At 43.3% G+C, this 23,567-nt stretch overlaps 1 protein-coding gene across 2 annotated transcripts in view; it reads right to left on the bottom strand.

Moving 5' to 3' along the window:
* Window positions 1–23,567, bottom strand: part of HBS1L (HBS1 like translational GTPase) — a 2,781,383-nt gene that overhangs the window by 693,390 nt on the left and 2,064,426 nt on the right. For both annotated transcript variants that reach the window (XM_044076292.1, XM_044076279.1), the window contains one exon: window positions 1,554–1,622. In XM_044076292.1, coding sequence (XP_043932227.1) covers window positions 1,554–1,622 — 69 coding nt within the window. The remainder of the gene's footprint in view (window positions 1–1,553; window positions 1,623–23,567) is intronic.

The raw sequence follows: 23,567 nt of genomic DNA on the forward strand, positions 1-23,567 counted from the left end.
TGCAAGGGATTCCTCAGCAGAATTCAAATCCTCCTCAGAGGAATCCTGTTCTCCTGGGTCTTTTAAGTGGAGTATACGATCAAGGGGGAGCTGGAACAGAAACCCCCTGAGGAGGTTTCACTGCCATCAAAGCATTAAACAAACCCTGAGGGAAGGCCTGCTACTTACGCTGTGGATCCCTAGGGGCAAAAGAAACATGTTTAGTTTTTTGTTTTTTCTTCAATGGGACATCTTGACAGACATGTTGAGCGAATGAATGCAACTAAAGAAATGATTCTTTTGAGCTGGGATATGTGATATTAATTGCCTAAACATAGTAAGGCTTTGCTAAGTTTGATGCCATTGACTGCCAAAAAGCAATTACTAGAAAACTGAAAAATCTAAACCATCCACAGACCAAATATTGGAGGTTGGATCTTAAATAACTGTAGTAGCAAATGATATAGGAATGATAATTTGAAGGAAGAATGCATTCAGAATAATGTTCAGGAAAAGTAAAATTTAAGGAAGGACAGAATTTCAGCAATTTATCTAATGTTGGAGTGAATGATAATTATTAAAGATAATACAGATATAATGCATGAGACTGATGAATGTGTAAAATGGTTTATTTTCTTTTTTATAACTGTGTGTGTGTGTGTGTGTGTGTGTGTGTGTGTGTGTGTGTGTATGGCCATATCATTGTTTAAATGTTAAGAATTGCCTATCAAGTTTTCCTCTGCAATACTTTTCAATGTGAATTTCTTGACATTCATGACTTGAACACACATCAAAGTTGGTAATGATCAGAAACCTAATCATAGTCCTCCGTGTTGTACAAGTGTAAACAAAACCCAATGTAGCAATCATTACTACATTCTAAGTGCATATCGGTCAAAACATCTTGAAAATAACACGTGTATTCCCAATATGCAATACAAGTAAGCAATTTAAGCACAGCAATAACAGAAGTGCATGTTCATGTGAAAATAATGATCAACAATCAGGAATGCACAGGTGCATACAGAAAATGTAAAGACAATGCATGAATGTCAAAATATAATGTGAAAAAAATGTATGGGAGCCTACCACTGTATTCTTCATAGTATGGTCAGCACACCACTGTACAACAAAAACATTAGGTGTATGATATATGACATCAGTGCTGTTCAGTGAGTGCTACACATCTATTAATATTGGAAAATAATTTACCATTGCTTATATTCACTGAAATGGTCTGCATAATCATAAAGTGATTCTGTTTTTGTAATCAATTTTCAACAACTTGAATGACAATTTGTTGAACCGTTTCTGAGGTAAACTTTTTGATAAGTGGGTTGCTGCCTTGGGTTTCAACATAAAGGGAGATGGGCGGAAGCAACAGTTCACTGAACAATATAACAAAGTTTGACATGTATTGGTCTAGGCATCTCAATATACAATGGTGAAGTATCCTCTGCATATTACAAAAAGTCCACAAATATCCTTACACAAGTCATTTAAGTCTATAAACCAGAAGAAACAAAGGGATTACATTTCATATACAAGTAAAAAATATTAGAATGATAGCAAACCTTTAAAAACGTCTGAGACACACAACCTAAATGGTTTCTCCACTGGCCGCTGAGGTGGTTTGAAGGAATCTGAAAGTGAATGAACATGCATCTTTTACTTACTGAGCAATTTAAAATATCAGCATGACTTTAACATTATGTATAAGGACACAGACTGCATTATTTTCTATAACTGACACTCCACTTACTGCTATAGATAATGGTCTCCTAACAGGTACCTTGTTGACTGATCTTACAAAAGCATTCAACCAGGATAAATAAAGTCTACTCCTGCACTCTACCTCCCATTATTTTAGCTCCCAGTGCTACCTAGTTTGAAAGTTTCTTCTCTGTACTATCAGACAGATTGATAAAGTACTACTAAGGCAAAGGCTTTCGGAACAAAACTAATGACTGGAAAGCCTGGTTCAGGGATAAGTCAGAAACCACTTTGGGAATGAAGGAGAGCTTCATGACAGACAGCAGAGAGCTCAGTAGGTGTAAGAGCTTGCAGCTCAAAGACCTTGCAGACAGATACAATGGCCACCAAGAAAAGGGTTTTCCAGTCTGCAAACTTTAAGGTGCAGTCACTGTTAAGTTCCAAAGGAGGAAAGGTATATTTCTCAGCTGCTAAGTTCAAGTCCAAGCATGGAGATAATGGTTTCTTGTGATCCTTTAGGTGGAGCACTCCTTTGATGACAAGATTAAATGCAGGACAGGCAGAAAGGAGTGTGTTCCAAGGGTAAATGGGCTGACATGTAAAGGGTTCAAAGGGTAAACAGGCTGACATGGTTGAAAGGTAAACCTTTACAGAGGTGCAGACAAGTCCTGAGTTAACTGAGGTTATTTAAGTCAGGACCTGTTTCTTTGCTACTTTCTCTGGGACGACCTGGCAAGATTTGCACTATGCAAATAATCAACACTATTTGCCAAAGTAGGATTTTTCTGTAGCTGGTTTTCATGCCTCTTGAGAAACAGACAAGACCTCAGCAGAAAAAACACTCCTGGGAGGAAGGGTGGTGGACCTAGCCTCCTGTCAGTCAATTCTGAAATTACTAAGTTTGAGATGTGTCAGACTACCACAAAGCTAGGTCAGTAGAAAGCAGGTTGTGGGTAGGACCAAGGGTTCCATTTTTTCCCCAAAGGCAGTAGAACTGGAAAGCCAAGGAAGCACTGGCCAGAATAAGCCTGTCACTTTAAGACTTGGTCCTTCCTCTCTTCCTTTCAAAAGGACTTTTTTGAAGGAATCAATGGGCAGACACATCCCCCAGCTGAAAAAAATGCATTTAGTGACCAGGCTTGCTTGCAAAGGAATCCTGAGCTAAGGTTTTTGGTCTGCAATTTCTGAGACAAAGCAAACAGATCCACTCAAGATATACACAGACACACACACAGACACACACACACCATTAGAGGAATGAAGAAACTTAGATCCATTTTCCATTTCTGTGGTTTTCAGGAAGACCTGCTTAGATGTTTCCACTGCAGCCTTCACCTCTGAAGGTGTAAGGATCATAAGTACATAGGTGTTTACTATGTTAATGACTACAAGGGTCTTTTTAAGCCTAACCATGCAACCCAAATCTCTGACAAGTTCTAGTACCCTTGATAAGTATAAGCAGGGGCTTGGGAGATGAACCATTTATAGGCTGCCTGTGTCCATTAGAGATACAGATGCCAAACAGGGATGAATTTACTGTTCCCCAACCAATTGTCCAAGTTACACTTGAACTGGATTCAGGAGGAATTCTGCTTCACATGGATGGGGAGCCTGTTCTAGAGAAGGGGTAGTCTCTGGGATGCATACCTTTCTCTCCTATTTATACCACAGGCAAGGTTTAAGTCTTTAGAATGGGTAATTCTGGAGCTGTTTGTTTTGGGTATAAGCAGGAGGTCCATTAGAGTGGGGTCTGACAATGTCTTGTATGTCCAGGCATGGATCTCCCCTCAATAGCCTGTAGGAGATAGACTACAGGTATAGGACCTTGATGTGGTCTGCATAGGACATGTTACTTACATCCTGTGTTATTTTAGTGAGAAACCTCTGGGGATGTTCCAATTATTGGATATACCTGGTTAGGTACATACCAAAGGGGGCATTGTACTCAATGCTGAATACAGTGGAACAACGACTAATGACTTCCTTGGAAAGTACAGTTGTGTACCTACCATAAATGTAGATGTTCGAGTGTATTCACTGTTGCAGTCATTACACTTGGGTTATCCTGCTGGCAGGCTACCCGCAGTCGGCCCGAATTCCAAAGTCTTGGTCCGGTGTCGGTTGATGTCGCCTCCTCCCCGACGTCAGTGCGCCAGGGGTACAAAAGATGCAATCAACACCATTTTCTTCAGTTTTTCCTGCCCCAGATGTCAGGTGCCCCCAAATAGGAAGGCTGTAAAAAAGTATGCCAAAAAGCATGCAAATACTAAAATAAACATTTCCTTCATCTACAAGCAAATACATCACATAGGTTGTATAGAGTTGAGAAGTACAGTAAAGTCCCAGCAATGAAAAGGGGGATGGTGGGTGGGTAACCTGGACTGCAACAGTGAATACACTCGAACGTCTACATTTATGGTAGGTACACAACTGTACTATGTTCATCGTGTTTCACTGTTGCAGTCATTACACTTGGGTTGAATCCCAAAGCTGAGGTTGGGTGGCTGGGCCTAAATAGGATTAGGAGAGGCTACCAGGCCCTGCAGGACTGCAGTGGCAAAGCCTGCTCTGGATTTAGAGTAGAGAGGCAAGTGGTAGTGCTTTGTGAAGGTGTGCACTGAACTCCAGGTTGCAACTTCAAAAATGTCTTTGGTTGGTACTCCTCTGAGAAAAGTTTCTGACGTGGCTGCTGCTCTGGTTGAATGTGGCCTAATACCCTTAGGCACTGATCTGCCATGCTGAGAATAGCAGAAACTAATGCAGTGTCCTATCCATTTTGAAATTGTCTGCTTTGTGATAGGCTTTCCTTGTGATCCTGCAGCATAACCTACAAGCAGCTGCTCAGTTTTTCTGAAAGCTTTTGTTTTGTCCAAGTAGAATCGTAGCTGCCTGTGTATGTCCAATGTGTGCAGAAGTCTCTCCCCTTTATTTTGGGGATTGGGATAGAAGGTTGGCAAGTGAATAGTTTGGTTAAGAGCCACACTGGAAACCACCTTTGGCATAAAAGTTGTGTTTGTCCTTAGAGAGACCCTGTCCTGATGAAAAATGATGAAAGGTTCCACTGCCATTAATGCCTGTAACTCTGAAACTCTTCTTGCTGAAGTTATTGCTAGGAGCAGAGCAGTTTTCCATGATAAGAATTTTATATCAGCTGTGTTGGCTGGCTCAAAAGGAGGCAGTGTGAGTTTTTCTAAAACAAAATTGAGGTCCCAAGTAGGTATTGGCGCTCTCCTTGGAGGTCTTATGTTTCTTGCCCCTCTGAGGTACTGCCTTAGTAGTGGATGTGAAAAAATAGGAGGTTCCATATTGTAATGATCTGAAATGGCAGAGGCATGGATCTTAATAGATGAAAAGGAAAGGCCTTTGTCCAGCATCTCAGTTAGGTGTTGTAAAATCTGAGGTATATTTGGAACAAGTGGTTCGAGTCCTTGGGCCTGGTTCCAAGCACATAATCTCTTCCATTTTTCTGCATAGGATTTCCTAGTGCTGGGCTTCCTTGCTTCTAAAATGACATCCATAACAGCTTTAGAGAGAGGTGTGGTTTGAGTGACTATATTATCTGTCATGCAGACAGATTTAAGGTTCTGAGTTGACTGTGCAACATCTGGTTGTTCTGTTGAGTCAGGAGATGAGGAATTTGAGGTAAAGGCCAGGCTGGGCCTTGAAACAAGCTCTTTAGGATTGTGTACCAGTGCTGGCATGGCCAGTCTGGGGCAATCAGGATCATTTTTGGCTTCTCTTGTCTGACTTTTAGAAGTACCTTGGGAAGAAGAGGCAGTGGAGGGAAGGCATAAACTGTCCGGGGTTTCCCAGCTGAATGAAAGAGCATCCACTTTCCATGCTTGTGAGTGAAAAGTCCTTGTGCAGAATTTCTTTAGTTGGCAATTGTGTGGGGAAGCAAAAAGATCTATGTCTGGGTGTCCCCATTTCATTGTTATCATGCTGAAGACCTGTGAATTTAGTTTCCATTCGTGTGGATCCATGAGATTTCTGCTTAGTTCGTCTGCCAGTGTATTTTTCTTTCCTGGCAGGAACTGTGCCTGCAGATGTACTTGATAGGTCAGTGCCGTGTTCCACAAAGTCATGGCTTGCCTGCAGAGGGGGTAGGAATGTGTGCCCCCTTGTTTGTTTATGTACCACATAACTGTGGTGTTGTCCGTCTTTAGCAATAGTTGTCTTGGATGTAGTAGACCCTTTAAGGCTGTCAGGGCGTTCTGTAAAGCTAGCATCTCTTTTTGATTGATGTGAAGATGCATTTGTTCCTTGGGCCACGTGCCCTGAATACATTTTCCTTCCATGTGCGCCCCCCAGGCATAATCCGATGCATCCGTTGTTATTGTCTGCCTGGCTGTGGGTAAGGTGAAGGGCTGTCCCTTGTTGAGATGACAGGCCCGGGACCACCATAGAAACTCCTGTTGTAGACAGGGAATTATAGTTATTACTGTTTCCAGTCTGTGGCAATGTTGAGTCCAAACACTTTTAGATACCATTGTAGTTTCCTCATATGCAGTCTTGCATATGGAATTAGTAGACTGCAGGAAGCCATGAAACCCAAGGCCTGTTCTTGCAGGGAGCTGGATCTTTGTTGCCATTATTTGAAAGTAATGAGTAATGAGTCAGTTCCCTTTGTTTGTCTGGCGGGAGATAAGCCATCTGGGCAGTTGTATTTAAGCTTGCACCCAGGAATATTGTCTCTTGAGAAGGCATTAGTTTTGATTTATTTTCGTTTACAGTGTGCCCTAGGCAGATTAGTAATGTTTTTACAAACGCCAAATGTCCTAGTAGAATGTCTTTGCTCTCTGCTTGAATAAGGCAGTTGTCCAAGTAGGGATATATTTGAATTCCTCTTTGCAAAATGCAATTACTGGTGCCAGGCATTTTGTGAAGACCCTGGGCGCAGTAGATAAGCCAAAGGGCAGTGCAGAGAATTGGTAATGCATTGAGCCAACTATGAATCTGAGGTATCTTCTGCAAGATGCAATTATCTGCAATTATACAGAGCTGAGTATATATTTTTTTGGTTATAGAGTTTAATTGTTGCTTAGATCTGTGTTGAAACTGTTGTCTCACTGTTCTGGAAGACTGATCGGCAAATATACAGAGCTGAGAATATTTTTTTTTGGTTTTAAAGTTTGTACTGTTAGTTTTTGCTTAGATCTCTTTTGAAACTGTTTTGTCCCACCCACCCTCCCTATTTTTGGTTTGTAGTTTAAATTTGGTGGCTTTTGCAGTTGCCCGCCCCACTGTAGATTTGATCTGGGACCCTCCACCGTCCCATCTCTTTACCACATTCTACCTAATAAACTCTTTCTGCACTTGCTTTTAGTCCTTTTTAATTTAATTGCATTTTTAAACTGTGTTTGGTCTAATATTGTTGCATACTCAAGTGTGCTAGCTTGCATTGCATGTGAATTGATTTTTACTACTGTTTTTGCTACTTTTCTGTATTAAAAAAAAAAAAAAAAAAAAAAAAAAAACTGTAAACCTGTTTCCTACCTTTCCTGTAACTAGTGTTCCAGATACAGATTTGCTGTATCCAGGACTGCATGTAAGCTTCTGAGTCCCCCAAGCCTTTCTGTGTTGGAGGGAAGCCTTCTAGCTTATCAGTGGGAGTGGTAAGCACTAGGTAACCTGTCTACCACATAAGTAGTGGTTCTGGCCCAGAATTTGTAGTTATTGGCCGTTTGGACAATCTCTTCCATCTCTCTCAACTTTCTGATTTGAAAGCCTGTATTTGCACTTGTTTCTGTCCTGTAACTCATCTAGTGCAGATACAGATTCTTAGTTTTAGCACTTAAATTTGCTTGTTCATGCTCAGCACTTGTTCAGAACTTGTAAGCACTAAATAAGCTACTAATTACTATAGCACTCTATCTTCCTTATTACCTAGAGGAAAACAGTTTTTGTACTTACTTTTCTCACTTGCTTAGAGAAATCAGCTCTTGTACTCACTTTCCTCACTTATCTAGAGGAAAAACCCTGCAACTCTCTTTTTGCGTGGTCTTGCGGACAGAGCAGTGGCGTCGGGCAGCGCCAGTTAGCTGGGGTATACTATTCCCGGCCCCACAAAGTCTGCGCTGTAAATTTTCCCTTAGAACTAGGCAAGCCTCAAGTGCTTCAGATCAGCTGCTCTTATTGCAGCACTTGCAAAACAGAAATCAGCACTTGTCCTAATCTCCTAGACAGCACTATTATTCTCCAAATTTCCTAGACAGCACTATTATAATATAGCACAAGACCCTCGATCGTCCGCAGGACTTAAGTTCAATTTACTCTTCAAAGCATGTCCAGAGGTCAGCTTCAGGTGTACTCTCCAGTTCATCTGGTGGAATTGGGCATCCTGAGGCAGTGTCACAACTGCCTCATGTATACAGGCAACCCTCTCCTCTTACCTCTAGACACAAACACTTGTGAGAGATGCAAATACACAGCCAGACTGGAAGCTAAGCACTCTCAACCCATGACTGTAACAGACAGTCAAGAGGATAAGGGACACACTTGCATCATACCACCTGTCACACATGAATCTACGAAACAAGCACCGGCAAAACATACGCATAAATACACAAAAACATATTCGGAGGCACTAGGTACCAATCTGAAAAAGAAACAGTGCCCTCCAAAGCAGACAAGCAAGCAAACTGCACCCCCAAACACAAGCCAGAAAACACATAATTCACTTCAGCAGTGTGCCTCACAACAGCCCTTTAGGCAAAACACCATACCTAACACGCTAGTAATAGGAGACTCTATAGTAAGGCACACGGATGTTCCACTCACCAGGCTGAACAAGGAGAAGGTTACTGTCAGTTGCCTCTCGGGTGCTCGGATCCACCACATAACACAGGCACTTAGGGCACTCCAGAATAAGTACAAGTATGATGCTGTCATTGTACATGTTGGTGTGAAGGATCTAAGACGTACTTCCCTGGACTACATGAAAAGAGACATTGAGGGGCTCTCTGATCATGTAGCCCAAGCTGGTATGACTCTGACCTTGAGTAGCATACTACCTTCACCTAGAATGATACCACAATACAAAGACAAAATGATCAATTTCAACAATTGGCTAAGCTTCTGGTGTCATTCTAAGGGGATCCAGTGTCCGTCTGCCTGGGATGACATGATAGACAAGCCTCACTGTTTTGCCAGAGATGGGTTGCACCTGTCACCCCTAGGTTTTTGAATACTGGCCAAGGCTCTTGCCGTCCCCATAGTGCCTTTTTTAGGCAAGGCTCAAAGGACAAACCAACCACCGTAACCAGCACAGGTAACCAAAAACTAAGGGTAATGCTACTCAACGCCAGAAGTCTCAACCTCAAAATGCACACACTCGAGGCTCTCCTCAGCATGGAAAAAATCGATGTTTGTGCAGTGACGGAAACCTGGTTCAAGGCTCAAGAGAGCACCCCAGCACTGCCAGGTTACAATTCATATCATACCTTCCGGCCTCAGTTACCGGATCGCAGTACAAAGGGTGGAGGTGTATCCATATTCATCAAGGATACCCATATCTCCAGGTTAGTAGCGCAGCATGATGCCCCAGAGATCATCCATGCGCAAATATCAGCAGGTAAAACCATATTTCAAGTCGTAGCCGGTTATAGATCACCCACCATGTCCCAAGATGCTCACTCTGCATTCCTTGAGATATTGGAAAATATAAAGGTCCTACCCAACACCATAATCTTGAGTGATTTCAACTACCCTGGTATAGACTGGGCGAACTACCAATGTTCCAACTCCTATGCTCAGCGATTCATGGAATTTATAAATTCAAATGCCCTTGAACAACTAGTTGAGGGCCCTCATCAAGTCAACTAAAGCTAATTTTGAAAAGAAAGTTGACAAGGATAACCATAAGGCCTTCTATGGCTACGTCAAAAACCTAAATGGTTAACGCTCAGGTCTGTTCTGAGCTAGTACAAAATGGAACAAAATACACTGACCCTTCTGACACTGCCAACATCTTGGCTGACAGGTTCAGTGCAAATTTCCCCCCCCCCCCCACCACCACCTACAGGGCCTATTACCATTCTAGGGGATTGTGCAAGTCCAATTATTACTGATACGTTGGTTAACAAGGCTCTATCTAAAGCTAAAAACACTGCCTCCATGGGACCAGATGGTGTCCCAGGCTGTCATACACGAACTCCAAAAGGAATTAACCCCGCATCTTAATACCCTGTTCAGTGTCAGCCTCTCCACAGGATATGTGCCCATAGAATGGCGCATGGCAGTGGTGGTCCCGGTACACAAGGGTGGGGCCACAACTGACCCTGGGAACTACTGACCAATAAGCCTGACCAGTCTGATCTGTAAGGCTATGGAGCGAATCATTATGGAACTCATAAATGGAGAGATTGGGAACCTCCAGTCGCTGGACCCCACACAGCTCAGCTTTGTCAAGGGCAGATCATGCCTCCTGAACCTGGTGGATTTCTTTGAGACAGTTACTCAGGCTATAGATAAGGGAAAGGAGGTACACACCTTGACCTTGCTAAAGCATTTGACACCATTCCCCATTCAGGTATTATTGATAAGCTCACCAGCCTGGTCATAAACCCTTACGTCACAAGATGGATCGCAAACTGGCTCTCAGACAGATCCCATAAAGTAAGAGTAGCAGGATCTATGTCCGAATCCAGATCAGTAATGAGTGGTGTGCCTCAGGGCTCTGTCCTGGGGCCCTTCCTGTTTGGCATATACTTCTCAGAAGTACAGGCAAGCACAGAAGGGCTTCACAACAGCCCTTTAGGCAAAACACCATACCTAACACGCTAGTAATAGGAGACTCTATAGTAAGGCACACGGATGTTCCACTCACCAGGCTGAACAAGGAGAAGGTTACTGTCAGTTGCCTCTCGGGTGCTCGGATCCACCACATAACACAGGCACTTAGGGCACTCCAGAATAAGTACAAGTATGATGCTGTCATTGTACATGTTGGTGTGAAGGATCTAAGACGTACTTCCCTGGACTACATGAAAAGAGACATTGAGGGGCTCTCTGATCATGTAGCCCAAGCTGGTATGACTCTGACCTTGAGTAGCATACTACCTTCACCTAGAATGATACCACAATACAAAGACAAAATGATCAATTTCAACAATTGGCTAAGCTTCTGGTGTCATATTATATCTGTCTGATCTGTAAGGCTATGGAGCGAATCATTATGGAACTCATAAATGGAGAGATTGGGAACCTCCAGTCGCTGGACCCCACACAGCTCAGCTTTGTCAAGGGCAGATCATGCCTCCTGAACCTGGTGGATTTCTTTGAGACAGTTACTCAGGCTATAGATAAGGGAAAGGAGGTACACACCTTGACCTTGCTAAAGCATTTGACACCATTCCCCATTCAGGTATTATTGATAAGCTCACCAGCCTGGTCATAAACCCTTACGTCACAAGATGGATCGCAAACTGGCTCTCAGACAGATCCCATAAAGTAAGAGTAGCAGGATCTATGTCCGAATCCAGATCAGTAATGAGTGGTGTGCCTCAGGGCTCTGTCCTGGGGCCCTTCCTGTTTGGCATATACTTCTCAGAAGTACAGGCAAGCACAGAAGGGCTGTGGCTGACTAAGTTTGCGGACGACTGCAAACTGGGTGCTATAATAGAGTCTCCAGCCGACATGGAGATCCTCCAGAAGGGCCTAAATGAGACTGATGCATGGTGTCAAAGCCATGGTCTCAAGCTAAATGCAAAAAAATGCGTAGTAATCCCTTTCGGAAAAAACAGAGTACCCGCAAACTACAACATAGGAGGTAATCCCCTGAAATCTGAAGAAGAAATAAGGGATCTAGGGACCCAAGTAGATAGTCAGCTTTCCTTTGATAACCATGTTGCCAAAGTGGTTAGAAAATCCTTCTATGTGACCCATCTGATCACGAAAGGGTTTGCATCAAGATCTAAGGATGTAATGGTGCCCCTCTACTCTTCCCTCATCAGACCCATTATTGAGTACAATGCACCAATTGGAATGTATCTGGCTAGACATCTCCAGCAGCTGGAGAGACCACAAAAGTACCTAACCAAGAGGATTACTGGCCTCAAACAGTTGCCCTATGCAGCACGATTGAAAAAGCTAAGACTGTTCTCTGTTGTATACCGCTTTCTCAGAGGCGATCTCTGTCTAATGTACAGAGCCATGTTCAACCCAAAATTGTTGAACATGCTCCATCTTAGCAAAACCAAATCTACTTCAGTTACACGCTCTAAGGATATAAACCTCAACACAACAATGAATAGAACATGCTGGAGGGATAGATTCCCTTCGCAGAGACTTCCCTTACTATGGAACAGGGTCCTGATCTACATAAGACAGAGCCCCTCACTATCACTCTTCAAGAGGAACCTTGACGAGTGGATGGGTAACAGAAAGTTCACACCGGGGATCACACCAACAGCACTACTAGATAGGGGGCAAGGGTACTAGCTGCTAGTACAAGGGTCTAGGGAACTACTAAAGGGGCGGTGAATACTGCACAACTTGGCTGGGCTAATATATGCCTTTGGGCAGATAGCCCAGTACCAACCTATGAACCTAAGATTGTCTGATTGGGACATGCAGGTATGCCTCCTTAAGGTCCAAAGTTACTAGCCAAGCCTTCTTGCCCAGCATGGGTAGAAGTTGCTGTAGTGTCAACATTATGAATTTTGGAACATCCAGGAAAGTATTTAGGATTGACAAGTCCAGTATTGGTCTCCAGGCTTTGTCCTTTCTGGGTACCAGAAAAAGTCTTGAGTAAAATCCTTGTCCCTGTTCTTGCTGTGGTACTCTTCGAATCACTCCCATGTCCATGAGAGCAGCAATTTCCTTTTGTGCCTCTGTCCATTGGTTTTGTGGCAGGTTCGGCATACCTTTTGATTTTGGAAGGGTGTGAAAGTGGAACCTGTAACCTTGAGTAACTACATTCAGTACCCATTTCTCCTGGGTAATTACGTGCCAATTTTGTGCGAAAAGTGCTAGCTTTCCCCCTAGGGGTGCTGCCAAAAGGTAAGCGCTTGCCCTTTGTAGAGGGAAGTCATTGGGACTGTTTCCTGTAAGGTTGTGATTTGTCTTCTCCTCCTTTGGGGGTAGAAGCACCCCACTGTTTAGGTCTGTAGGATCCTTGGGGCTGAGATCTGCCTCTTGGGTGTCTGTATCTGCCTCTTTGTGGCCTGTCTGAGACCTGAAAGGACCAATTTTTTGAAGGCCAGTTTCTACTAAACCTAGGTGGTTGAACCTGTAAGAAATCCTTTACTGTCTGCATAGATTTTGCTTTATCCTCCATTTTCATTAACACCTCTTCTGCCTTAACACCAAAGTATCATGCTGTAGTGGAGCATCCAATAATTTTACTTTAACATGTTCAGGTCAACTTTGTTCTTTCAACCAAGCATGCCTTCGAATGACAGAGCCTGTAACTGCAGCTCTGCAAGAAGCCTCTAACGAATCAAAACTACATTGCAGAGTATGCTTTCCCACTTGTTCAGCCGCATGCAATAATTCCTGCATTTCCTTATTGTCAGGATTTTCTGAGTTTGTAAGCATTTTCTGTTTTCACAAAGACATAATGTACTGTTGGTATTTTAGCATGTGAAACTGGCAGTTTAAAGCCCTTACAGCTAAAGTAGCAGAAGTGTAGACTTTTTTCCCCCATCTATCCAGTGCTCTAGAATACCTATCAGAGGGGACAGGGTTTTTTGCAGTGGAAACCTTAACCCCTTTGGGACCCTGAGAAATTGTTTCTGGGTCAGCAGCGGGGTTTTTATAAAGAAATTTATGAGAGTCAGGGACCCTGTAGTACCTGTCTGGCTTGACTGGTGCAGGGGGTAAAGAATCAGGAGACAGACTGGATTCAGAGAAAACATCATCAACAATATCAAGCACAGGGGGGATAGCAAGGGGTCTGTGCTGAGGCAATAAAAGAAAATCTCTGAGCCTTTTCTTGGATTCTGAGTAATCCTGGCTCTCCCAGTGGAAATGTTCCCTCATGGTGTGCAGAGTTTCCCCAAAAGAATAATCCTCAGGTGGAGGGGCTGAAGGTATAGATTCTTCAGCATCAGAGTCCTCATAGAGAGGGAAGAGAATAACCCTGATCTGAAGAGGAATCAGAGGAAATAGAAACCTGGTCAAAGGAATCATAATCAGTGTCTTGCCTAGGCCTTTTTTCAGGAGGGGGATGGGATCCCCTGATGAAAGTAATTAAGTCTTCGGCCATTTTAAGCATCTGTTTCTTTGGCATAGATGACTGTCCAGGAGAATGCTGTACTTGTTTCCTTGTCTTTACTGGTGTCTTTAACTGTACCTTGGCTGTTGCAGAGGACTTAATAGTAAGCTGTGAAGGTCTGAAAACACCCTCAGAAGCCGATGCTGCTCAGCGGCTCCGGATCCATCTGAGGGAATAGTTTCCGTAGGCCCAATACCTTGAGTATCCAGAGGTCTAGTTGTCTCCACGTGGGAGTCGGATACAGCCTGTGGCTCTGAGGTAGTGGGTGTCAGGGGCTGCGAAAGTGCCTCACTGAGAACCGGCGAACCGGCGACTGGCCTAGAAGTGGCTTCGTCATCGGTTTTGGACCTCGGATGCCTGTCCTTTTTCTTGTCTTTGCGTTTTTTATGAATTCCGATCGTCTGTTGTTCTGATGGCATTATATAGTTAAACCTTCGGCCAAAGTAATGTAAGGCAAAATCAAACCGACGTTTAATAGTGTGTTTGTTGAATCTAGCAAAAAACCGACAACTGGTAACGTCATGGTCAGGGCCTAGGCAAGGAATACAGTAAGAGTGAAAATCCTTATGAGGTATTTGCTTCCCACAAGAAATACAATTGTTAACTTTTACTGACATCAGTATGGAGCAAGAAAAAGTTTCCCCAACGGGGTACTTAGCTTTATTGAAGACTTCGGTTCTGAAACTCTTTTTCGAAAATCTCAGGAGTTGGCCGACCGGCACTTGCGAACTGCTTTTGCTTCGGGTACCGCACGGCAAGAAAGACTGAAGAAAATGGCGTCGGTTGCATCTTTTGTACCCCTGGTGCACTGACATCAGGGAGGAGGTGACATCAACCGACACTGGACCAAGACTTTGGAACTCGGGCCAACTGCGGGTAGCCTGCCAGCAGGATAACCCAAGTGTAATGACTGCAACAGTGAAACACGATGAACCTAGCTGATATACCTTTGTTGATAAACTGAACAACACAGAATGATTTATTCCCTATTGTAGACATGTGACAGTCAAAGGCTAGATTACTGTCTGTATGTCCCCAAGTCCCTGACTACTGGCTCAACACTTACGGGTGTGCTGTCAATATAATAGTTACCAAGGTTGAATGACTATCTGAAGGAAACTATTACGCATTTAGTTTTAGTCCATGGCTCTGACACCAGTTGTCTGTCAGCCATTCCTGGAGAAAGTACAGGTATGTAAAATCTTACCATAACAGTAGATGTCCTTCTCCTCAATTCTGCAGTCTTCATTACAATAAAGGAATTCCCTGCCTAGGGCAGCCCATCATCTGGCTGACACACCAAAGCCTTAGGTTATAAAAGGGACATTGCAAGTCACAAGTATGTTCCCTGCACTTGGCGTAGGGCATAAAGGTGACATACAGATATACCATCCTCAGAAAGGAAAAGACCCAGGAGAAATGACAGTCCAAGGAGAAAAGAGGGAAACATATACATCCAGAAGGGAAAAAAAAACGGGGGGGGGGGGGAGAAGGGAGGGAGTGAACACTGAAACAGTTAAGAGAAGGTCATCTATGGTTATGCTAAGATTTTGCACAGCTGTACTATGTCCTTCCATATCACAGGTGCAGTATTCATTACACTAGTGAAAGTACAAGACCTCAGGAAGAAAGTTGGGAGGAGGAAGGCCCAGTAGAGCCCTCAAGAAAACCATGCAGGACAGCCCAGCAAATCCTGCTCTAGCCCTAGAATCAATATCCAACTTATAGTGCTTGGTAAAAGTATGCACAGAAGACCAGGTAGCTGCCTCAAGAATGGAATTACTATGCAAACCTTTGAAAACAAAGTACCAGATGAAGCCGCAGCCCTGGTAGAATAAGCCTTAACAGAAGAAGAAAGGCATTTCCCATGAAGAGTAACAAAATGATATGGCTTTAGAAATCCAAGAGGAAAGGGTTTGCTTACAAACAGCCAAATCTAAAGACCTAGGATGAAAAGGAACACACAGCTGCTCAGAGTTATGAATGCCTTTAGTTTTATCCAAATAATATCAGAGTTGTCTATGCAAATCCAATGTGTGAGGAACCTTCTCAGTAGCAGACTGTAGAGAACAGAAAAAAGTGGGCAAATGAATAGACTGATTAAGAGACAACTCATTAACCACCCTGGGCATAAAAGAAGGATTAGTACAAAGGGACACCATGTGCTTATGAAACACCAAAAAGGGATGAACAGCCATAAGGATCTGCAGTTCAGACACCCACCTGGCTGAGGTAAGGGCCGAAAGAACAACTGTCTTCCAAGAAGAATGCTGTAAGGAGGCTAAAGCTGCAGGCCCAAAGGAGACGGAGTCAATTTTTTCAGTACAAAATTAAGGTCCCAGAAAGGAGGAATAGGCTTCCTGGGAAGCCTAATATGAAGGATGCCTTTAATAAATTGTTTGATCTCAAATCTAGAGGCTAAAGTAGGAATCAAAGACAGACAAGCTGAAATGGCTGACAAGTGGGCTTTAACAGGAGAGTATGCCAATCTACTACTGAGCATTTCACACACACAAGACAGAACCAAAGGAACTTCCACAGAAAGTGGACCCAGGTTACGAGGAAGACACCAAAAAGAAAATCTCTTCAATTTGGATAAATAAGATTTTCCGACAGTGGATTTCCTGGCCTCCTGCAGAAAGTACAGTTTTGTAAAATCTTACCATAATGGTAGATGTCTTTCTCTTCACTGCTGCAGTATTCATTACATTAGGGATCCCCTGCCAAGAGCAGCCAGAGGTCCAGCCAGTATATCAAAGCCTTTGGGTTGCTTTAAGGTATGCCGTATGTCACACATATGCTCCTTGTGTAGCTTAGAGCATAAAGGTGACGTCCGAATGCATCATCCTCAGAACTGACAGCACCAGTAGGAACGCCAGTCCACTGAAAAGAAAAAAGGTAATCAGCACATCCAGAAAAGAAATGGACCTGAAGGTGGACGGAGGGAATGAATAATGCAACAGTGAAAAGAAGGACATCTACCATTATGGTAGATTTTGCACAACTATACTATGTCGTTCCATTTCACTGTTGTAGTATTCATTAAATAAGGGAGAGTACCAAAGCTCAGGAAGGAACTTTGGACAAAGATGGACTGTCTGGGAAGTGCATGAAAGATGGCCCTAGCAAAAACAGCTCTGGTGATTCCATCCAACTTCTAGTGCTTAGTAAATGTATGCACAGAAGTTCAGGTAGCTGCCTCAAGAAAATAATTAGTATCCAAACCCTTCAGAAAAACACCAGAAGAAGCCACAGCACTAATAGAATGAGCCTTAGCACAATAAGGAAGGCTCTTACCATGAAAGGAATCAAAATAAATAGCTTTTGAAACCCAATAAGAAATAGTTTGTTTGGATACAGCTAATCCCATGGACCTGGGATGAAAGGAAACAGAGCTGATCAGATTCTTATCCAAACAAAATTTGTCTCGTCTATGTGCATCCAACATGTGCAACAACTTCTCAATGGCAGATTGCGGAGTAGGAAAAAAAGTGGGCAAATTAATAGACTGACTAAGGGACAACTCATTAACCACCTTGAGCATAAAGGAAAGATTAGTAAGCAGGGGCACAGTGTCCTTAAGAAACACCAAAAAAGTAGTAAAGCCATAAGGGATTGAAGCTCAGACACCCATCTGGCAGAAGTAAAAGCTAACAAAAGAACAGTCTTCCAAGAACAATGCTGCAAGGAAGCTGAAGCTGCAGACTCAAAAGCATCTTAAGTCAATTTTTCCAAAATAAAATTAAGATCCCAGGGAGGAGGAACAGGCATCCTGGGAAGCCTAATATTTAGGACACTTTAGGAATTGTTTAGCCTCAAACCTAGACGCTAAAGGAGGAGATAAAGGCAGACAAGCAGAGATAGCTGATAAGTGGGCCTTAACAGAAGAATAAGCCAATCCAGCATTGAGCAATTTACATAGATAAGTGAGAACCAAAGGAGTATCCACAGAAAGCGGATCCAGGTTTTGAAAGAGACACCTAACAGAAAACCTCTTCCATTTGAATAAATAGGATTATCTAGCATTGTGTTTTCTGGCCTCCTGCAGTACCCTAAGGACATCCTCAGAAAAAAAAAGGTGTCTATGTGGAACCAAATCCTATCACCCACAGTGTCAACTGAAGAGTGGACTGGTGGGGAAGGATGAGAGATCCTTTGCCCTGTGTATGCAAGTCCATCCTGTGAGGTAACTTGTGATGATTGCCCTTGGCTAAATGCAGAAGAATAGGGAACCAATGTTGTCTCAGCCAAAAAGGGAATCACCAACAAGATTTTGTGAGCATCCTGTTGAATTCAGAACAAGACTTTTGGAATGAGGGGAAAGGGAGGGAAAGCATAAACAAATCTCCTTCTAAGAAACAGCAAGGGGATCCAGCTTCTGTACCAGAGGACCTGGGACTCTGGCACAAAATAGAGGAAGTTGCCTTGTTCAGAGGGAAGACAAATCGATCTATTTGAGGAATGCCCCACTGGTGAGCAATGTCCAGAAACACATCCTTGTGAAGCATCCATTCCTGGGATTGAGTTAAGGACCTGCTCAGAGTGTCTGCCACAGTGTTTTGACTTGAGGGAATGTAAACTGCCTGAAGAGTCACTTGAAACTGGACAGCAAGATCCCACACCAGGAGTGCCAACTGGCAAATAAGATAAAATCTTGTCTCCCCTGTTTGCTTACATACCACATCAGTGCGATATTGTCTCTAAACACCTTGAGAGGTGCTGGGGAGAAAAGAGGATGAAAAGCCTGAAGCACCAGCAGAAAAGCTCCCATCTCTTTAACACTGATGTGTTCTTTCAGTTGAAGAGGCAAACACACCCCCTGCACCTTTAGGGAGCCAAAAAGCTGCTCCTCATCCCATGTCCAAAGTATCTGTGAACAACTCCTGAGAGGGAAAAGGGGGATGAAAAGGAAGCCCTGGATTTAGAGACAACTGCTGGATACACCAGTAAAGCTCCTTCTTGAAACAAGGTAGAAGAGGAACTACAAATTCTTAGGGATGCACATGTTGAAGCCAAACTGACGTCAGAAACCACTGAAACTTACTTATGTGAAGTTTGGCCACAGGGAGTATATGGATAGTGGATGCCATGAATCTCAGAAACTCAGTGGCTGTAACAGAGGTCAGAGGAAGAAGAGTTTGAAAAAATGAAATGAATGTCAAGGCCTTGGGTGGAGGCAGGGATGCCAGCATATGCACTGTCTGAATCTTGTATCCCATAAAACATGGTCCTGAGAAGAAATCCGAAAATACTTTTTGAAGTTTATTGTGAACCCCAGGCTTTGCAGAAGGGAAATTGCAAAATGAAGATTTTGCAACAGGATCTCTGGAGAGGATGCCTGAAACAGGAGGTCGTCCAGGTAAGGAAATACTTGGATCTCCTGAATCCTGCAAAAAACAATCACAGGACTGAGGCATTAGGTGAATACCCTTGGGGCAGTAGAAAGGTCAAAGGGCAAATCAGAGAACTGAAAATACAAGGGAGTAACAGAGAAATGTGAAAAACTCCTGAAAAGGGGATGGATCGGAATATGGAGATAAGCATCCTTGAGATCCAAAGAGACACCACATAAGTCTGAGGAAGCAAAACAGGGAACACAGTCTGAAGGGACAACATTCAAAAGGTGGGCACCTTCAGAAAAGTGTTAAGATGAAACAGGTCTAGAATTGTTCTCCAAGTACCCTCTGTTCTGGGTACTAGAAACTTCCTGAAGTAAAACCCCATTCCCCTTAGGGTTCTATTCAAGAGGTTCCTGTGTGCCAAAGTTAAAAGGTCCCGAAGCACCTCTGGAAAGGAGGAGAGTTATTCCAGAGGGGGCTGATGAATACCCATAAAAGGGGGATGGGATTTCCAAACCATGAAATACCCACTGGTGAATAATGGGTAGGGCCCAGGAATCCTGAGTAATCTGTAGCCAAACAGAGAGAGAGAAATTGAAGATTAAGAGGAAAATGGCTGGGAAGAATAGGATAGTCAGACAGCTCCTGGTTTACCTGGAAAAGGAGACTACTGATGCACAGTAGCCTTAGTAGGATAAACCCACTTGCCACCCTTTTTACCCTTGGGTGGAAAGCGAGACTGACTGCAAACAAAGGCTGGCTTATTGGGGTAGTTTCTCTGAAATTTAGGCACAACAGAAACAGACACTTGTTTAAGTTCCTGTAAAGCAGTGGTGCACAACCTTTTTGTGGGGAGGGCCACTACACGAATTCTTAATGTATCTGCATGCCACCTCAAAACACTAAGTCGTTATGAGTTAACAATAGGTACAGGTGACTGTCATTTATACTTAAGACAGCAGTCATGAAATTGCCTGTTTTCTACATCAACTTTGCACTTAACTTTATTCTGGCTTGCAGCCATGACTTATTACAAACTCTTGCAGAAAGTTACTACTCTTTACAGACTACAAGTTATAAACAACAAAGAATAATTACTTCCGCAACTAAAATTAGAGGTGTGTGCAACAGGAGTCAATTAGGTAAGTAAGCAAGTGCTGGAAATTTTGTGTGACTGGAGTAAGGCATAGCATTTTTCACTTTTTTTTTTTAATTTTTGGTTACTCTCCGGGGGCTGGATTTGGCCCCAGGGTCGGACGTTGTTCACCACTGATGTAAAGACTTGCCCTTATCCTGAAGGGACTTAAACATAGCAGCATCAGTTTCACCAAAGAAGTGTTTATCATCAAGAGGGGCGTCCATTAACTTAGCCTTAATATCATTAGGCAAAGGTTGAAGCCAAAGCCAAGAACACCTCATTACTGACCCAAAAGCTGCAGTCCTAGAGGAAGCATCTGCTGCACTAACTACACTTGATGGAATAACGAGCCACCTGGGAGTAAGTCCCTAACAGAGAAAGAGCAGAATTTTTACCCTGAGAGTCTGGAAGATCAGAAATAAACTGACAAGCCTGGGATAGAAGAGCCAACAAGTACCTGGACATATGACTCTGATAATTAACAGCCCTAAAAGCCAAGGTGGCAGAGGTTTAAAATTTCTTGCCTAGCCTTTACATATTCCTGATATCTATATCAGAGGACAGTAACTTGGGAGAAGGAAGCAATTGTGAGGCTTGTCAGAAGCTACAGACACCACCGAGGGGTCAGCAGAAGGACACTTGCACAAAAATTTGTGGTCCTCAGGCACCCTATAGAATATATCGGACTTCTTGAAAGCAGGGGGATGAGAGTCTGAAGCCTTAGAAGCATTGGAAAATGCATCCAACAAGGTAGCCAAAACAGGAGAAACAGCAGAAGATTTAAAAGAATCCATATGCAGCAACTCATAGTATCTTTTATGTATTTCAGAGACCTAAGCACAATCCTATTTGAAGAACTCCATCATTCTGGAGATCGTGTCACCAAAAAAAAAAAATCTCTTCAAAGGGAGTATCAGGACTGATAGATTCTTTTCCTCTGATTCTTTTCCTCTGATTCAGAGTCCAAAGGAGAAGGAATCTGAGAAGAGTAAGCAAGGGATTCCTCATCCAAATCCAGCTCCTCCACAGAGGAATCCTGTTCCCTGGGCTTTTTTAATGGAGTAGAAGACCAATGGGGGAATGGAACAGAAATTCCCTGAGGAGGTTTAAATGCCATCAAGGCACTAACCAGACACTTAGTGAAGGCCTGCCATTTATTCTGTGAATCCTTATGAGGAGAAATATGTTTAGTTTTTTTTTCTTTACTAGGACGTCCGCCTTATAAAATTTAGAAGGTTCTGACCTAGGATGGCATTCAATGATGGCAGCAGGGACTTCTTCTCTAATATTGGAGGAATACCCCTAGGCACCTCAGAAATAATCAGCTGTGGTTCCCTCTGAGTGTTTGAAATGGACATCTGCAAAGCTTCCTTGGACATGCTTAAAGCCAGATCCCCGCTGGCCTCCAACCTGGTCGTGGCACAGGAATCCAATAACAAAGCCAGGCAAACCTCCAGGCATTCATTCACCTCAGGAGAGATGTCTGATAGAGGCTGAACAGCAGAAGATTCCAGCCTAGGTTTCTTGGCCTTCTTCACTGACAGCTGCCCCTCAGGGCAAGGAAGTACCCTCCCATCATATCTTTTAGAAGAAGCTTAAGATGCTGATTTTCAAGATAAAGTACCAGAGAAGACAGTCTACTATAAAGGGTTTCAGGTACAAAAGCCTGACAAATGAAACAGGACTTATGGTCATGAGAGACACCTAAGCAAAAAAGACACTGTCATGGTGGTCTTTATGGGTAATCTGTCTCCCACACTGGCATTTACTCTTCTTGGAGGATGTGAAACCCCACAAGCAACAATAAAAATGTTAAAGGATAAGTAAAAAAAGAACCCCAATGGGGCAATTATCTGTAATGGCTTGGTGAACCAGCAAAAGAATGCACATTCAGACCAACGATCAAGTGATGGCACTCAGGCTGGCAGCAAAGAAGTTTGAAGATGGTACGTCTGGACATCACCTTTATGCCCTATGCTATGCAAGGAACATGTGTGAGAAGTACGGCATACCTTAAAGCAACCCAAGGCTTTGGTACATTGACCAGATGCTGGGCCACCCTTGATAGGGGATCCCTCATGTAATGAATACTGCAGCAGTGAAATGGAAGGACATCCCAAAGCATTTTCTCAGAGAAAAGGTGCCTAAAATGGATCAAAACTCTATCACCCACAGTGTCAGTTTAACAGTGGACAAGTGGGGATGGATATGAGAGGCTCCTTGTCTTTGTGAGTAGGTCCACCCTGTGAGATCACTTGTGATGACTGCCCTTGGCAGAAGAGGGAGCCAATACTGTCTGGGCCAAAAGGAATTCACCAACAAGATTCTGGTTGCATTCTGTTCTACCTTGAACAGCACATGCAGTACATGAAGAATGGGAGGGAAGGCATAGAGAAACAGCCCCTTCCAGGAAAAAGAGAGGGTGTCCACCTTCCAAGTCAGAAGACATGGTGCAAAAGAGAGGAAATTGTCTGTTCAGAGGGGAGCCAAACAGAACTACTTGAGAAGTACCCCATTGGTGAACAATGTCCAGAAACACATCTCTGTGAAGCATCCACTCATGAGTTTGTGTTACGGACCTGCTCAAAATGTCTGCCACAATGTTCTGATCTGAAGGAATACAAAGAAGCAAGAAAATAACTGAAGATAAGAAGAAAAAAAACCAATGGAGCACTTATCTGAAAAGCGACTTGGTAACCAGCAGATGAGCAATCGTTCAGACTGATCAAAGATGGCATTCAGGCTGGCGGACGGCAAATAAGCTCTGAGGATGGTACATCTGTACATCACCTTTATATCCTATGCTGAGTGCAGGGAGTATAAATGTGATATACAATGTCACTTTTACAACCTAAGGCTTTGGTATGCTGGCCAGACATTGGGCTGTCCTAGGCATGGAAACCCTACTGTAATGAATATTGCAATAGTGATATAGAAAGACATCATCTGTATCAGTAGGGGATTCTATGGCAGCTCTTAATTTGCAACATTTGCAATAATCTCCAAATTTAGTCAGCCAGAGTCCATTGAAGTTGGCCTTCACTTCAGAGAAGTAAATGCCAAAAAGCAGCAGTCCCAGGACTGATCCATGAGGGACTCCACTCTTTACTGGCCTCTTTGTAGAGGTGGTCACCCCAATTCTAACTTCCTGGGTCCTGACTGTGAGCGACCTGGCTATCCA

The sequence above is a fragment of the Protopterus annectens genome, chromosome 1.part1 (assembly GCF_019279795.1).
Source record: "Protopterus annectens isolate FY-2018-M chromosome 1.part1, PAN1.0, whole genome shotgun sequence".
NCBI classification, from domain to species: domain Eukaryota; kingdom Metazoa; phylum Chordata; order Ceratodontiformes; family Protopteridae; genus Protopterus; species Protopterus annectens.